General features: G+C 41.4%; 1 protein-coding gene across 1 annotated transcript in view; it reads right to left on the bottom strand.

Moving 5' to 3' along the window:
- Nucleotides 1-469: 469 nt before the first annotated feature.
- KCNMB4 (potassium calcium-activated channel subfamily M regulatory beta subunit 4) overlaps nucleotides 470-20480 on the bottom strand; it is a 98605-nt gene continuing 78594 nt past the window's right edge. Inside the window, exon 3 of the mRNA XM_075856950.1 lies at nucleotides 470-1004. Coding sequence (XP_075713065.1) covers nucleotides 836-1004 — 169 coding nt within the window. The 3' untranslated portion in view covers nucleotides 470-835. The remainder of the gene's footprint in view (nucleotides 1005-20480) is intronic.

Here is a 20480-nt window from a genome sequence, read left to right as displayed (position 1 = left end):
GAATCTATTGTCCATGTTCTCTTGAGTCCAGCCTTTGTGGATTCCTTGTTTTGATTGGTCTCACCCTGTTGGCGTCCTATAAGGCCAAATGCACATTACGATGCGTATTACGTGAGGATTTGCTGCGTGTTTTTTCCTCCAGCATATCTGCAGCGTAATACAGTACAAAAAAACAAAAAAACAATGATATCGGAATAAAAAATAAAAAAAATGATTATAAACAAGAATAATTGGAACTTCGGTATGTATTTAATTGGCTAATCATAAAGTGAAATGTATTGTATATTTTTCTAAATATAAAGTATACAGTATAGACAAATATGCCTGAATAATTGTCACTACAAGGACAAGAGATATTTGTAAAGACATAAATTGTGTAGTCGTCTTTGACCTCTAAAAGCAAATGAAACGCAAAGAGGGGGAAAAAAATTTAAATAAATAAATTCTATAAAAATTCAGTGCTAGGACATAAAAAAAAAAACACACTTTAATATTTCAGAAGTACATGATACAAAATAAACTGAAATCTTTTGATATTTTACATATCAAATAAAAAATATTTTATCGCAAAGGTGAAATGAAACGTTTGGACTGCTTCACTTTACTCTTGGTCAAGTATGAGTCATTACTTTTCTACTTGTATATTTGCCTCTGTCCTCAGCCTTTCTGGGCATTCTTCCCACAGGGAGCAGTAATCTAGAAGAAGTCTGAGAAAATATTCCACGTTCTGCGTATCATCAATTATCAAGTTCAGAAAAATAGTGATGAAGAGGCAACAAGAGGACTATAGGTATTTGGGGTTTTGGTTTGAACTGAAGCTTCCATCTTTTAAATTCTATGAACATTTTCTTTTCTGTATGGCCTCTGCCTTTACAGCCAGACTTCTTGCGCAAATGGTGAGAACCACAATCAGTACGCCCACCATGAAGGTGACTAGTGGCCACAAGAAACAGTGCAGGAGAACATTCTCATCGTGGTTTCGTTTCAGCAGGACATCTTCTGGCCTGAAAGATAATGTTGGACAGATTAGCAATTGAGTTAACGGAGTCAAGTCAAACAGTTCTGTGTGTGTGTATATATATATATATATATATATATATATATATATATATATATATATTATTTATTTATTTATTATGTACAATATAAAAGTATTAACATCAATACTAAACAAAGTATATTGCATATTTTCAATGGCATTACTGAAGAAGCACTTTTGAGTTGTCTGTTTGTCTAGTACATGAGGGTCCTAAATAGTGGACCACACTCTTTTAGAGTAGAAAGTGGCTATAAAGAGGCATTATACAGACAACCAATTGATTTCAATGAGAACGGTGTACTCCATAATTTTCCCTATGTGGCACTGCAGAGAATTGAACACTTGCTGACAGATTCCATGTATTGCAGCTGATTGCAGGGGGTCCCAGCAACAGAACAACCCGTGATCAGTTTCTCATAGAGAGACCATTCCAACAAAGAAGGCAACCCTTTTAAGATTTGAGGGCATGTCAATAATTTCCTAGCAACGTTTGGAAATCCTGTTTAACCCCTTAATGACCAGCCTATTTTAGACCTTAATGACCAGGCTATTTTTTACGTTTTTCCATCATCGCATTCCAAGAACTATAACTTTTTTATTTTTGCGTCGACATAGCTGTATAAGGTCTTGTTTTTTGCGGGACAAGTTGTATTTTTAATAGCACCATTTTGAGGTACATATTATTTATTGATTAACTTTTATTAACTTTTGGGGGGGGGGGGGATAGTAAAAAATCTGAAATTTCGCCACTCTTTTTTACGTCCTAAATCTACACCGTTTACCGTGTGCTATAAATAACACAATAAATTTATTCAGCGGGTTGTTACGATTGCAACGATACCAAATTTGTATCGTTTTTGTATGTTTTACTACTTTTACACAGAAAAAACGCTTTTTTTCCCCAAATTATTTGTTTTTGTGTCTCCATATTTGAAGAGCCGTAACGTTTTTATTTTTTCGCCGATGCAGTTGTAGGAGGGCTTTTTTTTTGCGGGAAGACTTGTAGTTTTGATTGGTACCATTTTGGAGTAGATGCGACTTTTTGATCACTTTTTAATCACATTTTTTTAAAGTCAGGATTCACAGAAAACAGCAATTTTTCCGTCGCTTTTTATTGACTTATTCACGGCGTTCACCGTGCGGGTTAAGTAATAGAATAGCTTTATAGTCGGGGTCGTTACGAACGCGGCGATACCAAGTACGTGTAACTTTATTTTGTTTTTTTAATAGTAAAGCAGTTTGTAAGGGGAAAAAGTGGGTTTTTAATTTTTTTTTTAATTAACTTTATTAAACTTTTTTTTTACTAGTCCCACTAGGGGACTTCACTATGCGATCCTCCGATCGCTATTATAATACACTGCAATACTTTTGTATTGCAGTGTATTACTGCCTGTCCGTTTAAAACGGACAGGCATCTGCTAGGTGCCTGCGGCATGACCTAGCAGGCATTCGCTACAGGCAGACCTGGGGGCCTTTATTAGGCCCCTGGCTGCCATGGGAGACATAGACACTCGGCTATCTTATCGCCGGGTGTCGGTGGGAGAGAGAGGGAGCTCCCTCCCTCTCTCCAAAACCACTCAGATGCGGTGCTCGCTATTGAGCACCGCATCTGAGGGGTTAAACGGGTGAGATCGATACTAATATCGATCTCACCCGGCAGAGCAGGGACGCTCCCAGCCCTCAGCTTCCTCTGGCAGCTGAGAGCAGGGAGATTTGACAGCTCCCTGCTCTGTTTACTTATTCCGATGCCGCAACGTAAAAAGTCCATGGCATCGGAATAAGGCCCGTTAGTGACCGACGTAAAAATACTATGGGCCGGTCACTAACGGGTTAAATTATACACTTAAGTGCAAAAAGAACTCTATAGCCACCAGAAGTACTTAGCTAGTATTACTTTGTGAAATGAAACGGCACTCGTCCTAGCGGAGTTTCCAGGGACCATAAACATACTGTTAAAACAACGGCCGTCACATGGACACATGTATTTCAATGGGCCGTTCACACGCCCGTTTTAACGAACCGTGTGAATTGTCAGTTGAAAAATAGAACCTGTCCAATTTTCTTCAGTTTTCACGGATCCCCAATAGAATCAAGTCTATGGGGATCCGTGAAAACGGGTCCCGCACGGGTGCCTCGGACGTGAAAAACTGTTGTTCTTAGTCGTGTGAATCTAGCCTAAGAGCGATTTACAAAATGATCACAGCTTTAAAAAACAAAAAACCTTAAAATACAGCTAAATTAACCCCTTAACGACCGCCCATCGTCTTTTGACGTCAGGTGGTGCAGGTACTCCGTCTACAGCGACGCCTTTTGGCGTCGCTGTAGTAGAGGGGGTTTAACGGCACCCTGGTGAAATCTGCACTAAAAACCGGCTGTAAGTAAGAGGTCCGGTTCTTAGTGCAGCCATCAGGACCTGCCGATTTCGTCGTAACAGCATGTGACCGCTGTGACAGCCAATCACAGCGGTCACATGCTGTTACTGCGTACAGAGCCGCCGGGAGTGTCTAAATGACAGCTCCTGCTCTAAGAACGAGCTGTTGCTAGCAGCTCTGTTCTTAGAGCAGTGATCAGGAGCCAATATTATTGGTTCCTGATCTTTTGTGATCACTATGAGATCCAATCATAGTGATCACTACTGTAAAATAAAAGTAAAAACATGTATCTGTTTCTCCTCACTGTTCTAGCTGTGGAGAGAAACAGATACAAGTGTGTCAGTCTCCCCACACAAAATCACTTGTTCCTCACACACAGTTTATTAAAAAAAAACAAAACATTTTTTTTCAGTATTTTATAGTATATAGTATATACATATATATATATATATATATATAAATATATTTACTGTATATACTAAGAATCGTACTATAAACTACTTTCTTTTTAGGGTACGCTGTTAGACGGCGTGTACGCTGTTAGGCCTCATGCACACGACCGTAGCCGTGTGCACGCCCGTGATTTTCGGGTCGGACGGCTGCGGACTGTCAGCCGCAGGCCGCCCGCAAATCGCGGGATATGCACATGGCCGCCACCATTGTTTTTAATGAGCCCGGACCGCAGAACAGGGCCGTAATAAGACATGCCCGTTCTTTCTGCGGTCCGGGCTCCCGGGCCTTCTGCGGTCCGGGCTCCCGGGCCGTGCAAGGACCGCAAAAACTACGGTCGTGTGCATGGCCCCATAGAAAAGAATGGGGCCGCAATTCTCCCGTGGATTTTCGGGAGAATTGCGGCCGCAAAAACACGTTCGTGTGCATGGGGCCTTAGACGGCGTAGGGTGCTGTTCTGGGCTTGGGTTTACGGTTTGTGTTAGGCGTAGGGTTTAGGTTTAGGTTTGAAAAAAAAAAAAAAAACTTAAAAAAAACAATAAAAGAAAAAAAAAAATAAAGTTTCATTCTTTTAGTGTTCTTAGTTGATTAGTTGATAAAAAAAAAATTGAAACCGCTAGTTCCATTTATTATTTGCGGTTTAGACTGTATTATCATTATGGCTGCCAGAAGATACAGCGTTGAGGAAGCCTATCAGATGCTATGCTCAGATACAGATTCTGCATCTGAAGTTGAGCTTTTAGGGTATGTGCACACGTAGTGACCAAAAACGTCTGAAAATACAGAGCTGTTTTCAAGGGAAAACAGACCCTGATTTTCAGACGTTTTTTGAGCAACTCACGGTTTTCGCTGCGTTTTTTACGTCCGTTTTTGGAGCTGTTTTCATTGGAGTCTATGAGAAAACGGATCCAAAAACGTCCAAACAAGTGTCCTTCTTTTGACGAGGCTGTATTTTTACGCGTCGTCGTTTGACAGCTGTCAAACGACGACGCGTAAATGACAGGTTGTCTGCACAGTACGTCGGCAAACCCATTCAAATGAATGGGCAGATGTTTGCCGACGTATTGTAGCCCTATTTTCAGACGTAAAACGAGGCACAATACGCCCCGTTTACGTCTGAAAATAGGTCGTGTGAACCCAGCCTTACTTGAAAGCGACAGCGAAAGTGTTGCTTCAATGGATTCTATGGATATGAGACCCAGCACCAGTGATATGGGAGACGGCGCAGTTGCCACAACGTCCGTTCAAAGTGCAGCCCCTGAAATTGCACAACCCCACCAAACCGATTTAGTGTGGGAACCCACCAAACCGATTTAGTGTGGGAACCCACAAGTTTATTTTCTCCCACCATAAATGACTTTATTGCTACTCCTGGCATAAGTCCCAATGTCAGTAATTTTTCACCACTAAATTATTTTAATATTTTTATTACGGACCAAGTTTTGGAACATTTTGTGCAGGAAACAAATTTGTATGCCAGGCAGTACATTGCCAATAAGCCTTCGTCACCTAATGCCAGGTTGTGGAATCCCACAAATTTCAAAGGGCGTCTCTCATTCCGTCAATTCATACCCTCAAAAAGTGCAAAATACGGGATAAAGATCTACAAGTTATGTGAAAGCACTACTGGCTACACATGTGCATTTAAGATCTACGAGGGTAAAGACAGTGAATTTAATCCACCAGGGTGCCCTCCAAATATTGGTACCACTGGTAAGATTGTGTGGGATTTAATTGGCCCTTTCCTACACAAGGGGTATCATGTATACACGGACAGTTTTTATACCAGTGTGCCATTGTTTAGCGCCCTTCATTGTGCCAACACCGGAGCCTGTGGCACAATACGCAGGAATCGCAAAGGTTTCCCACGTCAACTTGTGGATAAAAAACGACGAAAGGGGGAGTCATGCACTTTTCAAATTGAGAAGATGCTGGCTTTAAAATTTTGTGACTGCAAGGACGTCTACATGATCAGCACTGTCCATTCAAGTGCAACAGCAACTATTAGAGAACGTGGGGCCTCTGCAGATAGACAAAAGCCTGTGTGTGTCATCGGCTATAACAAATTCAGGTTGCGATGCAGAACGCATTTGTCCTGTACAAAAAATCAGCGGGCAGGGCGACATTCTTTGAATTTCAGGAGAAAGTGATTGAAGATCTCCTATTTCAATCTGCAGGCCAGAGAGTAGTCCATTAGTCAGAGGATGTACACCGACTTGTTGAAAAACATTTTTTACACCCCATCCCTTCAACATCTAACCAAAAATACCCCAAAAACGGTGTCGGGTCTGCAGCAAACGAGGACAGCGAAGTGAGTCACGATATTATTGTTCCGCTTGTCCTTCCAACCCTGGTCTATGCATAAGTCCCTGTTTTGTCCTTATCAATACACTATGGGCTTTATTACAGTTTTGTTCGGGTTTTTGGTGGACCTCTTACACCCGACAATACTTCTAGAAATAGCGACATTAATTTGGGGAGTAGTGGTCCTTTACTGTATCTATACATACGGTGTGGGACACTGCCCCTTTATATATTCTACAGGTGATTGGTTGTTTTGTTTACATGGCGGTTCCTACCTTGCCGGGCAGGGGCTTGTTATGGTGTACCGCGTCACTTGGCACATTCGTCCCTTATATAGGTATTGATGGAGCTAAAGAGACGTTGTATGACCAGTCACTTTGAATAATAAAGTCATTACAGCCCTACAAATTTTCTTTCATCCTGTGAACATGCTCTAGTTTTCCACATAGCTGGATACATTCTTCCTCCTTTTTTTGGGATAGATTGCCTTTTTCCGCCAACAGTTTAATAAATTTTCCCACTCTAACTTACTATATATCAGAGCGGGTTGATATACATAATGTCTATGGACTGACATGATTTCAGGACAGCTGCTTTCTTAGCACGACATAGTCATAGGGTGTAGAAACTGTTAGGGACATCTATTTCTCAATCTAGAAAAGTAGAATCCTCCCATTTTCAAAGCAAAATGTGTGTCCTGAAAGCCTCCGGGTGCTCCCTTCCTTTTGGGTCCTGCCGTGTGTCCAGGAAACACATTAGGGCCACAATGGGGATATTTTTGAACACAGGAGAAACAGGGTGATACATTTTCTGGTGCATTTACTTATTCTCATGTCCTCTGTACAAGAAATCTGACCTTAAAATGACACATTTGTGAAAAAAAGTGAAATAAAATTTTCTTTCCCCCTGCTTTGCATTAATTCCTGCGAAAACTGTGGGGTCAAAATACTTAGTACACACCTAGATGAATACCTTAAGCGGTCTAGTTTTCAAAATGGGGTCATTTATGGGGAGTTTCTATCTTTTTGGCAGCTCAGTGCCTCTATAAATGTGTAATGGGACCTGAAACATTTTCAAGCAAAATGTGTGTCCTGAAAGTCTTCGGGTGCTACATCCCTTTCGGGCCCTGCCGTGTGTCCAGGCAACGCATTAGGGTCACAATGGGGGCATTTTTGAAAACAGGAGAAACAGGGTGATAGATTTTGAGGGGTGTTTCTTTATTCTCATGGTCGCTTTACAAAGAAATCGGTCTTCGAAGTGATACTTTTATATAAAAAGTGTTTTGTTTTTTTATTTCACCTGCTATGCATTCAATTTAGCAAAAAACTGTGGAGTCAAAATACTCACTACAGCCCTAGATAAATACCTTAAGGGGTCTAGTTTTCTAAATGGGGTCGTTTATGGGGAGTTTCTATCGTTCTGGTAGTTCAAAACCTCTCCAAATGTACAGTGGGGCCTAAAACACTTTCAAGCAAAATATGAGACCTGAATGCCTCCGGTTGCTCCCTTCCTTTCGGGCCCTGCCGTGTGTCCAGGCAACGCATTAGGGTCACAATGTGGGCATTTTTGAAAACAGGAGAAACAGGGTGATAGATTTTGGGGTGCATTTCTTCATTCTCATGGTCGCTTTACAAAGAAATCGGTCTTCAAAGTGATACTTTTATGAAAAAAGTGAAATTATATTTTTTTACGCCTGCTTTGCATGAATTCTTACAAAAAAAACTGTGGGGTCAAAATACTTACAACACCCCTTAATAAATACCTTAAGGGGTGTAGTTTTCAAAATGGTGTCACTTGTGGGAGTTTCCACCATTCTGACACCTATGAGCCTCTGAAAACCTGGCTTGGTGCAGGAAAACAAAATGTATTCCAAAATTTATAAAATCATTACTAAACTTGTAAGTCTTCTAAATTGCTCCAAAAAATATTTTTTTTTTCAAAAGTGCTGCCAAAATAGAGTAAAGCGATGGAAATATATATTTAATTAAAAAAAATTGTACAGTATGTATGTACATATGTGACATATTGTAGTTAAAAATAGGGAAAAATTATAATTTTTACAAAATGTCTTCAATTTTTCTATTTTTTCATTCATTTCCGCAAATCGTATCAGTCTACTTTTACCACTAAAATAAAGTACAACATGTGACGAAAAAACAATGTCAGAATTACTTGGATATTGAAAACTTTCGCAGAGTTATTCTCTGATAAAGTCAGGCATACCAGATTTAACAAATCTGGCTTGGTCATTAAGGTCTTTTCAGGCCCGGTCATTAAGGGGTTATGCACTTAATTAAAGAGAGAATTGCATCTCAAGGGTTAATTTAAGCTGCAATTAATTCTGCAATATACCTCTATTACCATAACAACACTTAACACTCTGGAACAGTTTGGGTAACAGAGGATAGCAGAAATGAGTAAGGGCGGATTTACACGAACGTGAGCGTTTTGCGCGCGCAAAAAACGCGTTTTGCACGCGTGGCAGCAGCGTGACAGCTTCGTGTGTCATGTTCATATGGATGCGCGGCTGCGTGCTTTTCGCGCAGCCGCCATAATTATGACACTCCGTTTGGATGTTTGTAAACAAAAAAGCACGTGCTGCTCTTCTGTTTACATTCATTCTTTTACTGCTGTTGCACGAATAACGCTTGTCCCACGGAAGTGCTTCCGTGGGGCATGCGTGATTTTCACGCACCCATTGACTTCAATGGGTGCGTGATGCGCAAAATACGCCAAAATACAGAACATGTCGCGAGTTTTACGCAGCGGACTCCCGCTGCGCAAGACTCACGGACAGTCTGCACTGCCCCATAGACTTGTATTGGTCTGCGCGAGCCGCGTGAAAACCACGCGGGCTGCACTGATGCAAATCACGTTCGTGTAAATCCGCCCTAAGTCAAATTCCCTATGGCTGCTCTCCCAGCACTATCAGTAGTACGAAGGCAGGCACTGTTTGCAGTAGCCTGTATTCTGTGAATGGAGAAGACGTGCTATCTCAATGTGTTGGGTTGTAGTGCAGTGCCTGAAGAGCAGCCATGGTCATTTTTACGTTCTCATTGCTCTTCTCCACTATTACTAAAATTGCTGCATGCTAAATTGATTTTGGTAAAATCTTTACAATTTCTCACAATCCAATAACCAAAAATATTTGTTAGAGTGGTTCCAGGGGTGGAACTACACATTAATCCCTTAACGACATCAGACGTATGGGTACATTGTTGTCATTAGGTACTTAACGATCCAACGTACCCATACGTTGAATTGTGTTAAGTGGTCACCGTGTCTAAAGACACGGTGACAGAGTAAGGATGACAGCAGGCCATCTTTGCACATGGCCCAGGGGGGTGGTGCGCCCCCGCCCCCATAGCATCGGCGATCGCTGCGATTGGTCGGTCAGTTCAGACCGGCCAATTGCGGCTTTTTGCGGCTATAACCTATCGCCACAGTGGTACGGTGGGGATTGGTGCGGTCTAGGACTATCCGGTGATGAGGAACCCCCGCAAAGGCGGCCCAGAACATTAGCTGAGGCAACACCCCCATATAAGTGATCCCGTGTAGAACCCCCCCCCCCCCCCTGAGAATTATGAGCTTCAGATCCCTGAATTCATAGGCAGCCCAGGAACTAATTTTGAGACTGAAGGCCTCACAGAAACAGATTTATTTTTTTCAGTGAGGATTTGGTCAATTCAATGTTGGCCCAGACCAATTTATATGCCCAGCAATTTATTGCCTAGAACCCCACGTTGTCATATGCTAGACCCTTCAAGTGAACCCCTATAGATGCAGCAGAGATGCTCAAATTATGGGGCCTTGTGCTACATATGGGGCTGGTAAAGAAGCCACAGATCAGGCAATACTGAAGTACAAGACGACATGGCCTCCACAAACCAGCAAAATCTAAATGCCAAATAGCACTTCTTCACTTCCGAGCCCTGCCGTGTGTCCAAACAGCCGATACTGACCATACGTGGGGACTGTTGTACTCAGGAGAAACTGTTCTACAAATGTTGTGGTGCTTTTTCTCCTTTAGTCCTTGTGGAAATGAAAAAAAATTAGCTAAACATACATAAAAAAATAAATCTAGATTTTCATTTTCACGGCCTACTTCCAATAATTTCTGCAAAAAACCTGTGGGGTCAAAATGCTCACTATACCCTTAGATACATTTCTTGAGGGGTGTAGTTTCCTAAATGGGGTCACTTTTGGGGGGTTTCAACGGTTTTGTCCCCTCAGGGGCTTTGCAAATGCAACATGGCCTCCGCAAACCATTGAAGCTAAATTTGAGCTCCAAAAGTCAAATGGCGCTCCATCCATTCTGAGCCCTGCCGTGTGTCCAATCAGCCGTTTATGACAACATGTGGCGTATTCTTTTACTCAGGAGAAACTGCTCTACAAAATGTTGGGGGGGCTTTTTCTGCTTTAGTTCTTGTGGAAATGAAAAAAAAATGAGCTAAACCTACACTTTACTGGAAAAAAATAAATATTTAGATTTTCATTTTCACGGCCCTCTCTCGTAAAACCTTCTGTGTCACAGAAAAAAAAATGGATTAAAACCGATTTTCTGCAACAAAAAAAAATGAAATTTGTAAATTTCACCTCCACTTTGCTGTAATTCCTGTGAAGAACCTAAAGGTTTAATAAACTTTCTAAGGGTATGTTCACACGATGAGAGGCATTTACGTGTGAAAAGACAGACTGTTAACAGCTGCCTCGTTTCACACGTAAATGCTCCTCCTCGCATTTTGCGAGCCGTCTGAGACGCTCGTAAATCTTGAGCTGTGCTTCATTAAGTTCAATGAAGAACAGCTCAAATTACGTGGCAAAGAAGTGCCCTGCACCTCTTTGCCGAGGCGGTCCATTTACGCGTCGTCGTTTGACAGCTGTCAAACGACGACGCGTAAATGACAGGTCGTCTGCACAGTACGTCGGCAAACCCATTCAAATGAATGGGCAGATGTTTGCCGACGTATTGTAGCCCTATTTTCAGACGTAAAACGAGGCATAATACGCCTCGTTTACGTGTGAAAATAGGTCGTGTGAACCCAGCCTAAAAGCGGTTTTTAATACTTTGAGGGGTGCTGTTTTTAAAATGGGGTAATTTATGGGGACTTCCTAATATATAAAGCCCACAGTCACTTTAGAACTGAACTGGTCCCTGCCGCTAAAGTTCTAATCCTATAAAAATAAAAGAATGTTCAAAAAAACGATGCAAACCTAAAGTAGACATATGCGATATGTGAACTAGTAATTATTTTGTGCAGTATTACTATCTGTCTTACAAGCAGATACATTTAAATTTAGAAAAATGCTAATTTTTAAAAATTTTCTCTAAATGTTGGTGTTTTTTTTTTACAAATAAACACAATGTATTGACCAAATTTTACCACTAGCTTAACCCCTTCCCGCACCTTGCCGTTAATGCACGTCGAGATGAGCAGTAACTTCGCACACCTCGACGTGCAGTTACGTCAGTGCTTTGACAGTTAACCGCCGCAAGGCGCTACACCGCAGCGGCGGTTAACTGTGCAGGGTGTCTGCCCTGCATTCCCTGTTGCCGATCAGCGGCCCATCGCCGCTGATTTTGGCAGTTAACCCCTTCGATGCGGCGGTCGATTCCTATCGCCACATTTAAGGAGTTTAGCGGAGATCGGAAGCCCCCACGTGAAATCACGGGGGCTCGCGATGGTAACCATGGCAACCGGACGCCAGACAATGGCTTCCAGGCTGCCATGTACCGAAGCCTATGAGGACCAGCCGGAGGCTGGTCGTCGTAGGCTTCCTGTCAGAGTGACTGTCACGTCACAATGACAGTTAGAATACATTACACTTCGTAGGTAGTGTAATGTATTCCAGCAGCGATCAGAGCTGCAAGTCTAAGTGTCCCCTAGTGGGACAAGTAAAGAAAGTAAAAAAAAAAATATTTAAAAAAAAATAAAAAATAAAGTGTCAAAATAAAAGTTATAAGTGACATAAAGAAGAACTGCTTTTTTCCTATATGAAGTCTTTTATTATAGGGAAAAAAATGAACACGTAAAAGTACACATATTTGGTATCACCGCGTTCGTAACGACCCCAACTATAAAACTATAATATTATTTTTCCCGCACGGTGAACACCGCAAATAAAATAAACAAAAAACAATGCCAGAATCACTATTTTTTGGTCACCACCCCTCCCAAAATATACAATAAAAAGTGATCAAAAAGTCGCATGTACGCCAAAATGGTACCAATACAAACTACAACCCGTCCCGCAAAAAAAAAGCCCTTACACATCTTTTATGACTGAAAAATAAAAAAGTTATGGCTCTAAGTTCTTTTATTGCACAAACGCTGCAAAATGTAAAAATAACGATATACATATGGTATCGCCGTAATCATATCGACCTGCAGAATAAAATATAATGGTCATTTATAGCCTAGGGTGAACGCTGTAAAAAAATAAATAAAAAATTGATGGTTTTTAGTCGCCTTACTTGCCAAAAAATTGAATTAAAAGTGATGAAAAAAATAGCATATACCCCCAAAATGGTACCAATGAAAACCACACGCACTGAGCCCGCGCCATACGCTGCGGGTGTCAGCTGTGTATTACAGCTGACACCCGGGACTAACGGACAGAAACCGCGATCGCGCGGTTACAGGAGCATGTAAAAATGACAATATACTGCAATACATTATTATTGCAGTGTATTCTACCAGTGATCTAACGATTGCTGGTTCAAGTCTCTTAGGGGGACTAATAAAATGTGTAAAAACAAAAGTAAATGGTTATTATTAGTGGAAAAAATTAAATAAATATTTAAAGTCCAAAAAAAAAAACCTTTTCACATGGAAAAAAAAAAACAAAAAAAAAAAAAACACACAAAATTGGTATTGCTGCGTCCGTAAAAGTCCAAACTATTACAATATACCATTATTTAACTCGCATGGTGAACGCCGTGGAAAATAAAGAATTTAAAACGGCAAAATCGCTGTTTTTTGGCCACCTTGGCTCTACCAAAAATATAATTAAAAGTGCTAAAAAAGTTGTATGTACCAAACAATAGTACCAATAGTACCAATATCCTTTGTGAAATTGAAAAAATTCAACATTTTAGTGGAAATAATGTTGATATTAATTTTCACGGCCTAATTCTAATAAATCCTGCAAAAGACTTGTGGGGTCTAAATTCCCACAATACCCCTAGATAGATTCCTTAAGTGGTGTAGTTTTCCAAATGGGGTTACTTTTGAGGGGCTTCCACTGTTTTGGCCCCTCGGGAGCTTAGCAAATTTGACATGACACCCAAAAGTTTTCAAAATGGTGTGATTTATGGGGACTTTCTAATATATAAGGCCCTCAAAGCCACTTCAGAACTGAACTGGTCCCTGAAAAAATGGGCTTTTGAAATTTTCTTGAAAATGTGAGAAATTGCAGCTAAAGTTCTAAGCCTTGTAACGTCCTAGAAAAATAAAAGGATGTTCATAAAAACGATGCAAACATAAAGTAGACATATGGGAAATATAAACTAGTAAGTATTTTGTGTGGTATTACTATCCGTTTTACAAGTAGATACATTTAAATTTAGAAAAATGCACATTTTTGCAAATTTTCTCTAAATCTTGGTGTTTTTTACAAATAAATATTGAATTTATTGACCAATTTTTTTCACTAACAAAGTATAATATGACACGAGAAAATCTCAGAATCACTTGGATAGGTAAAAGCATTCCAGAGTTATTACCACATAAAGTGACACGTCCGATTTGAAAAATCGGCTTCATCCTGAAGGCCAAAACAGGCTCAGTCCTGAAGGGGTTAAAGTCCAATGTGTCACGAGAAAACAATCTCAGAATCGCTTGGATAGGTGAAAGCATTCCCAAGTTATTACCACATAAAGTGACACATCAGTTTTGAAAAAAATGGCCTGGTCCATAAGGCGAAAACAGGATGTGTCCTTCAGGGGTTAAGCTCCTTAGAGAGAATATTGAGATTCTGCATGCCTCAAACTGAACATATAAATAACACCACAGCAATAAATCTGTAACAAGCAAATATAAACTGGGTTAAAACTTTATGCAGTGACCCCAATATTGACTTTTTTCCACATAATGGGACATGTAATGTACAGCGGACGCAAATCCGCTATTTTTGAGTGCGGTGGGAATATGACGTTTCAAACGTAGCATAAAATGAGTAACATGGAGGACATTTCTAGCATTTTACATTAATTGGAATGTCCGATATGAATTTTATACAGCACGTATGCTCTTATTTTCAGCTTGGGCTAGCAGTTGACAGCAGGTACTACATTTAAATAGTACATTACCATATGTCCCTTTAAAAGGCATATATTATATATAATCCTGCAACATGAAAAATGTTAAGCAAACACTCAATATGGCTCTGTCCACACAGCCCCACATAATACATACAAGGAGATAAAAAGGAGAATCCAAATTTTGACTTAGGGTATGTGCACACGAGTAGTGCCTTTTACGTCTGAAAAGACAGACTATTTTCAGGAGAAAACAGCTGCCTCGTTTCAGATGTAAATGCTCCTCCTCGCATTTTGCGAGGCTTCTCTGACGCTTGTAAATCTTGAGCTGTGCTTCATTGAGTTCAATGAAGAACGGCTCAAATTACGTCTGAAAGAAGTGTCCTGCACTTCTTTTGACGAGGCTGTATTTTTACGCGTCGTCGTTTGACAGCTGTCAAACGACAACGCGTAAATGACAGGTCGTCTGCACAGTACGTCGGCAAACCCATTCAAATGAATGGGCAGATGTTTGCCGACGTATTGTAGCCTTATTTTCAGACGTAAAACGAGGCATAATACGCCTCGTTTACGTCTGAAAATAGGTTGTGTGAACTGTTAGATAGAACCCTTTTTTTTTTAAAAAACAAACAAAACCAAAAACATTTAATTTATATCCGTAATATATAATCTTTTACATATAAACATACACACATTATATATATATATATATATATATATATATATATACATATATATATATATAGATAGGATTTCCTTACATGGGAAAACTATGGTATATAGTAAAGAATGGTTGTTGCGACAGAGTAGGGTTGTATTGGTAATAAGTACATTGGGCTCTGCTCACACTTGAATTAGTTATTTTCCATCAGGTTTCTGCAGCTTTTTGATGGTGAGAAAAGTGTAGAATACCATGTGATTTTATCCAGTAAAAAAAATAAAGTTAGATATGGAAACCTGATGGACTCCATATGAGGGTGGGAAACCTAATACATCATAACAGATAATGATGGATTCATCCGGTCAGGAATCCTGTAAAAATAGAAGTCATAACACCAATGTGAACAGAACCATATCCTGTTGAACAGGCAGCACGTTGGCTCAGTAGTTAGCACTGGTGTCCTGGGGAACTGGAGTCCTGGGTTTGCAGCTGAGCAAGAACAACATCTGCATGGAGTTTGTATGTTCTCCCTGTGTTTGCGTGGGTTTCCTGCAGGTACCTTGTATGTTTCTGGGCTGTGAGAGAAACCATAGAGGGAACTTATATTGCGAGTCTCACTGGGGACAGAGCGATGACAGCTTCTGTATAGCATTGCAGAATACGTTGGTGCTATATGAGCAACATAAATATGGAAAAGACAACCTGTTTAAATATTAAATAGCATTGTACCCATAAAAGAAATATTTGGAAGTATTGTCCTGTAGTACGAAACCCTATAAAATATTCAGCAGTCTCTGTGGTCAGAAAAGTGACATCAATGACATATTCATAAATCATTTCAAGCTCTCGTAGTCCTGTGTAAGTGGCATAGTCGTTCTATCATTATATTCATGACCCAGAAAGCAGAGGACAAACAGATCTAGCGCTACCTACAGGATATTGTTGTCGTGCAGGGAATTCTGGGAGAAAAAAAAATAATACATTTAAATGGTAAAATAAATGAAACCATGTTTATAAGTAATCCTGCATCCGTAGCTGCAATTTATGGGGGCTTCTTGTAATACTATGAACACTGAAGAACAGGCTGACAGTCACATATCAACAATTTGTTATTACAGTCTATTACTACTTTACAATAATGATATCAGTTTAGAAAGTAACCAGACGGAAAAAGTAGGTTAATTTTTTTTTCACATTTTTATTAAACTTTTTTTTTACTTTTTTACTAGTCCCACTAGGGGACTTCACTATGCGATCCTCCAATCGCTTTTATAATACACTGCAATACTTCTGTATTGCAGTGTATTACGCCTGTCCGTGTAAAACGGAGAGGCATCTGCTAGGCCATGCCTCTGTCATGGCCTAGCAGGCATTTACTACAGGCAGACCTGGGGGCCTTTATTAGGCTGCCATCGGAGACACAGACACTCGGCGATCTTATCGCCGGGTGTCAGTGAGATGAGATGGGGCTCCCTCCCTCTCTCCAAAACCACTCAGATGCGGTGCACGCTATTGAGTGCCGCATCTGAGGGGTTAAACGGGTGAGATAAATACGGATATCAATCTCACGCGTTCGAGCAGGGACGCCCCCAGCTACCTCTAGTAGCTGAGAGCAGGGACATTTAACGGCTTTATTTATTCTGATGCAGCGCCGTCAAAAAGGCTATTGCATCAGAATAAAGCCCACTAATGACCGCCGTGAAAAGGCGTATCGGCGGTCATTAAGGGGTTAAGATGCATCTATAGCAAGTTTGTATCTCAGGCTGATGTGAGGTTAGAAATCACATGGGCTGCGTAGCTTCAGTTACAGCCTTCTATAATGTATAACTGTGCAGGCTTCGATTACCTGTACATTCTGGTTTATAATGGAATTCCACACTAAACCCATTGTAGGTCATATATAGGAGATAGATAGATAGATTTCGTGTTGTTTATTTCTGGCACTTGGCAATAACTAAATATGTAGATATGCTCCTGACGTACTATTAATATATATATATATATATTTATCAATGGAGCTTCTTGTCACAGCAGAGGATGCCTTGGCACGGGTAGCCCCAGTGATGTAGCTTCCTCTGGCTGCTCTAAATGTCTTTTGATTGCGGGTAATTTAGGGGCATAGAGGGCCTTCCCCCAGGCACAGCGCTTTTTGCAGTTCTCTGCCTAGGGGTTCAGATGACTTATACCACTGTATAAAGAAATACAAACCTGGTATAAGAAGGGAGATTGGACACTTTGTCTTTACATGCTCCGGCCTTTCAAGAAGTGTGTATGTTATAATTTTATTATTATTGAAACAAATTAAGAGAACATAGCGCGCGCGCACTATACAGCGCCTACGTTCTCTTCCTTCAGTGACCACCCCGCTCGTCATTAGCACCGGTCGCGTCACATTAGGAGGGAGGAACGCTCCTCCCTCCTCTATCTACTGCCACCAATGATAATCTGAGTATGTGAGAAGGGGGAGTGAGGGGAATGTTGCGAGCGGCACAGGCACACACAGCCCCCCCCTGTAGATAGCGCCACACACAGCCCCCCCTGTAGATAGCGCCACACACAGCCCCCTGTAGATAGCTCCACACAGCCCCCTGTAGATAGCTCCACACAGCCCCCCTGTAGATAGCGCCACACACAGCCCCCCCTGTAGATAGCTCCACACAGCCCCCCTGTAGATAGCGCCACACACAGCCCCCTGTAGATAGCTCGACACACAGCCCCCCCTGTAGATAGCTCCACACACAGCCCCCATGTACATAGCGCCAGATACAGCCCCCCAGTAGATTGCACCACACAGCCCCCCTGTACATAGCGCCAGACACAGCCCCCCTGTAGATAGCCCCACACATAACCCCCCTGTAGATAGCTCCACACAGCCCCCCTGTACATAGCGCCAGACATGGCCCCCCTGTAGATAGCTCCAAGTAGGTAGCGCTACACAACCCCCTTATAAGAGGTAGCCGGCCCTACTGCTGCCACTCTCCGATCTGCTTTCACTCACCGTCAGAAGAAGGCAGGAGTCTTGAGGCGGCGCTCTCACTGGTGTCGATGCCGGCCCGGGAGTGGACCAGTCCAGTCACCTGACCTGTCACCTGACCGGTGAGGTCAGATGACAGGTCAGGTGACTGGACTGGTCCACTCCCAAGCCGGCATCGATCCCAGTGAGAACACCACTGCAAGACTCATGCCTTCTTTTGATTGCTGCTGCAGACATCTGGCATGCAGGGCGCATGTCAGCAACGATCAGCTGTTTTGATACAGCTGCAGCGCCCAGCGGGACATTCTGCAGACCGCCCGGGACGGCGGGACAGTGGTGAGAAACAGAGACTGTCCCGCCGGATCCAGAACGCTTGGGAGGTATGGCACAGGCAGTAGGTTCCTGATGACGTGCCTGTGTCGCCCACGCTGCAGTGTAGTGACAGACCAGCCCCAGGCAGGTATTAGTTAGAACAGAGGAAAAGCTTAAAATAAAGGCACTTTTTTGCAGCCAGCATTGAGGAACATTGGCGTTAATGTGACCCACATTAACCCCTATGTTGCCATTATGTGAGGGAAACGATGGTCATTTATTATTAATGTGAGGCACATGTTGTTATGAATTTAGTAAATGTATGTGCCTCACATTAATTGTAATTAACCCCATCATGTACCTCACACATTAACCCAATGTTGTCCATTATAAGTGTGAGCGAGGTACTTGATGAGATCGCTCTGATCTGTGAGGGAAATGATGGGGTTTATCACTATTAGGCCTTATTCACACGGCTGTGTTTGGTCTGTGTTATACCTACCGCATGTGGCCCGCATTTCCTGGACCGAACACAGTTCAGGAAGCCGGGCTCATAGCATCAGTTATCTATATTGATAGGAGCTCCTGCCTCCTCGTGGGAATACTGTCCTGTACTGAAAACATGATATTCCCACGAGGAAAACAAAATAAGTATCGGTATCGAAGTCCAAATTCTGGTATCGTGACATCCCTAGTCACAAAAGCATGTTGATACAAATAATAAAACTTTCATCAAATATATGTATATCAAACACAATAGAACGTTACATTTTCCTGACATGTAAACAAAATGACAGAAATATCACCAGAATTGAAATAGTAGACGTCAGTCCCGACGGGACCATTTCTATGAGATCTGGTTGAAAAATTCCACTGCTGGGGATTTCATACGTGGTAAACATACTCGTCATTTTTTTGTATTTTTTTTTACTGTATACCACAGTCTGCCTATACAGTGGAATACATTGAAGCCTTCTCTTGGATGTATACGTCATAGTCCTCCTTCGATGGAAAGAAAAAACACAATGTGAACTAGGTACTTTGCCAGTAACAGATATATTAAAATGGGCAATGTTAATGCACTGTCTCAGAGGGTAGTTTTAATCTAAGCGGAGTATCAGTAGTGCCATGTATGCCATATACCTGGCTGATTCGGAAAAGTAAATGTTATAAAAGGTGAGTAAGCTCCGTCTTTCTTAGATGTCTGCTAACACGGAGAAGTCCATGCATTTTTAAAATGACATCAACAGCTTTCTAAGACTGTCTGGTGACCTGAGCGTTCAACTGCCGTTGCTGGATATTTCACCCAGCAGTCCTGGGAAGGCAAGAAATTAGACCCTGTATGTATCAGTCAGTCCTGTGTATCATCCTCATCATATGCTGTGCCTCTTCACGCAAGTCCAATAGGTCGAGGTGATCATTTCCATATAAAACTTCCATGTTTGACATTATATTGTTAGATAATTACATAGCAGGTTTCGTACAATCCCAGAAGTTTTGTTGTGATTTTTAAGAGTTTGAACACTGAAACGTCACTGCACCGGATCTAACAAAATAACCTCTGTGTAGTCAGGATAAAATCCAAAACCATTGCAATTTGTGTTCAGCTGAAGCGAAACAAAATAAATGTTGGTGAATAACACAAATATTTAAGCGTTGGAGGAAAAGTTGTGTTTTTATACATTGGACACAGGGAAATTAACCCTTTCTTATTGGGACCACTATTTGTGGAGCTTCATGAGAGCTTTTTACAGCATGATTGTTTGTCACACACAGCTGAACAAAGGTTCAGCCGTTTTGCCGCACCTCAAGAAAATCAAGACAGTCCCTTTAAATAGTACAAATATGCCGCCCTGCAGTTCAGTGCGGATGGTTCGGCACTACAATTTCCGTTTTCTTTAAACAAAATCATATCTATAAACACTTTTGGGGAAAAGAAAAAGTGGATAGAATAATTGGCAAATCCAGCCAAAAATTATCCTTTGATATGTCAAAGTTACATGACAGAAGATAATATTGGTGGAGCCTGTGACCTCAGACCACCACCTATATCCACAACAGGATTGTGGCGTTCTATAGAGCAAGGAACCCTCTTTGGATCTTGAAAT

The sequence above is a fragment of the Rhinoderma darwinii genome, chromosome 3 (genome assembly GCF_050947455.1).
Source record: "Rhinoderma darwinii isolate aRhiDar2 chromosome 3, aRhiDar2.hap1, whole genome shotgun sequence".
NCBI lineage: Eukaryota > Metazoa > Chordata > Amphibia > Anura > Rhinodermatidae > Rhinoderma > Rhinoderma darwinii.
This window is presented reverse-complemented; position numbering and strand designations above follow the sequence as displayed.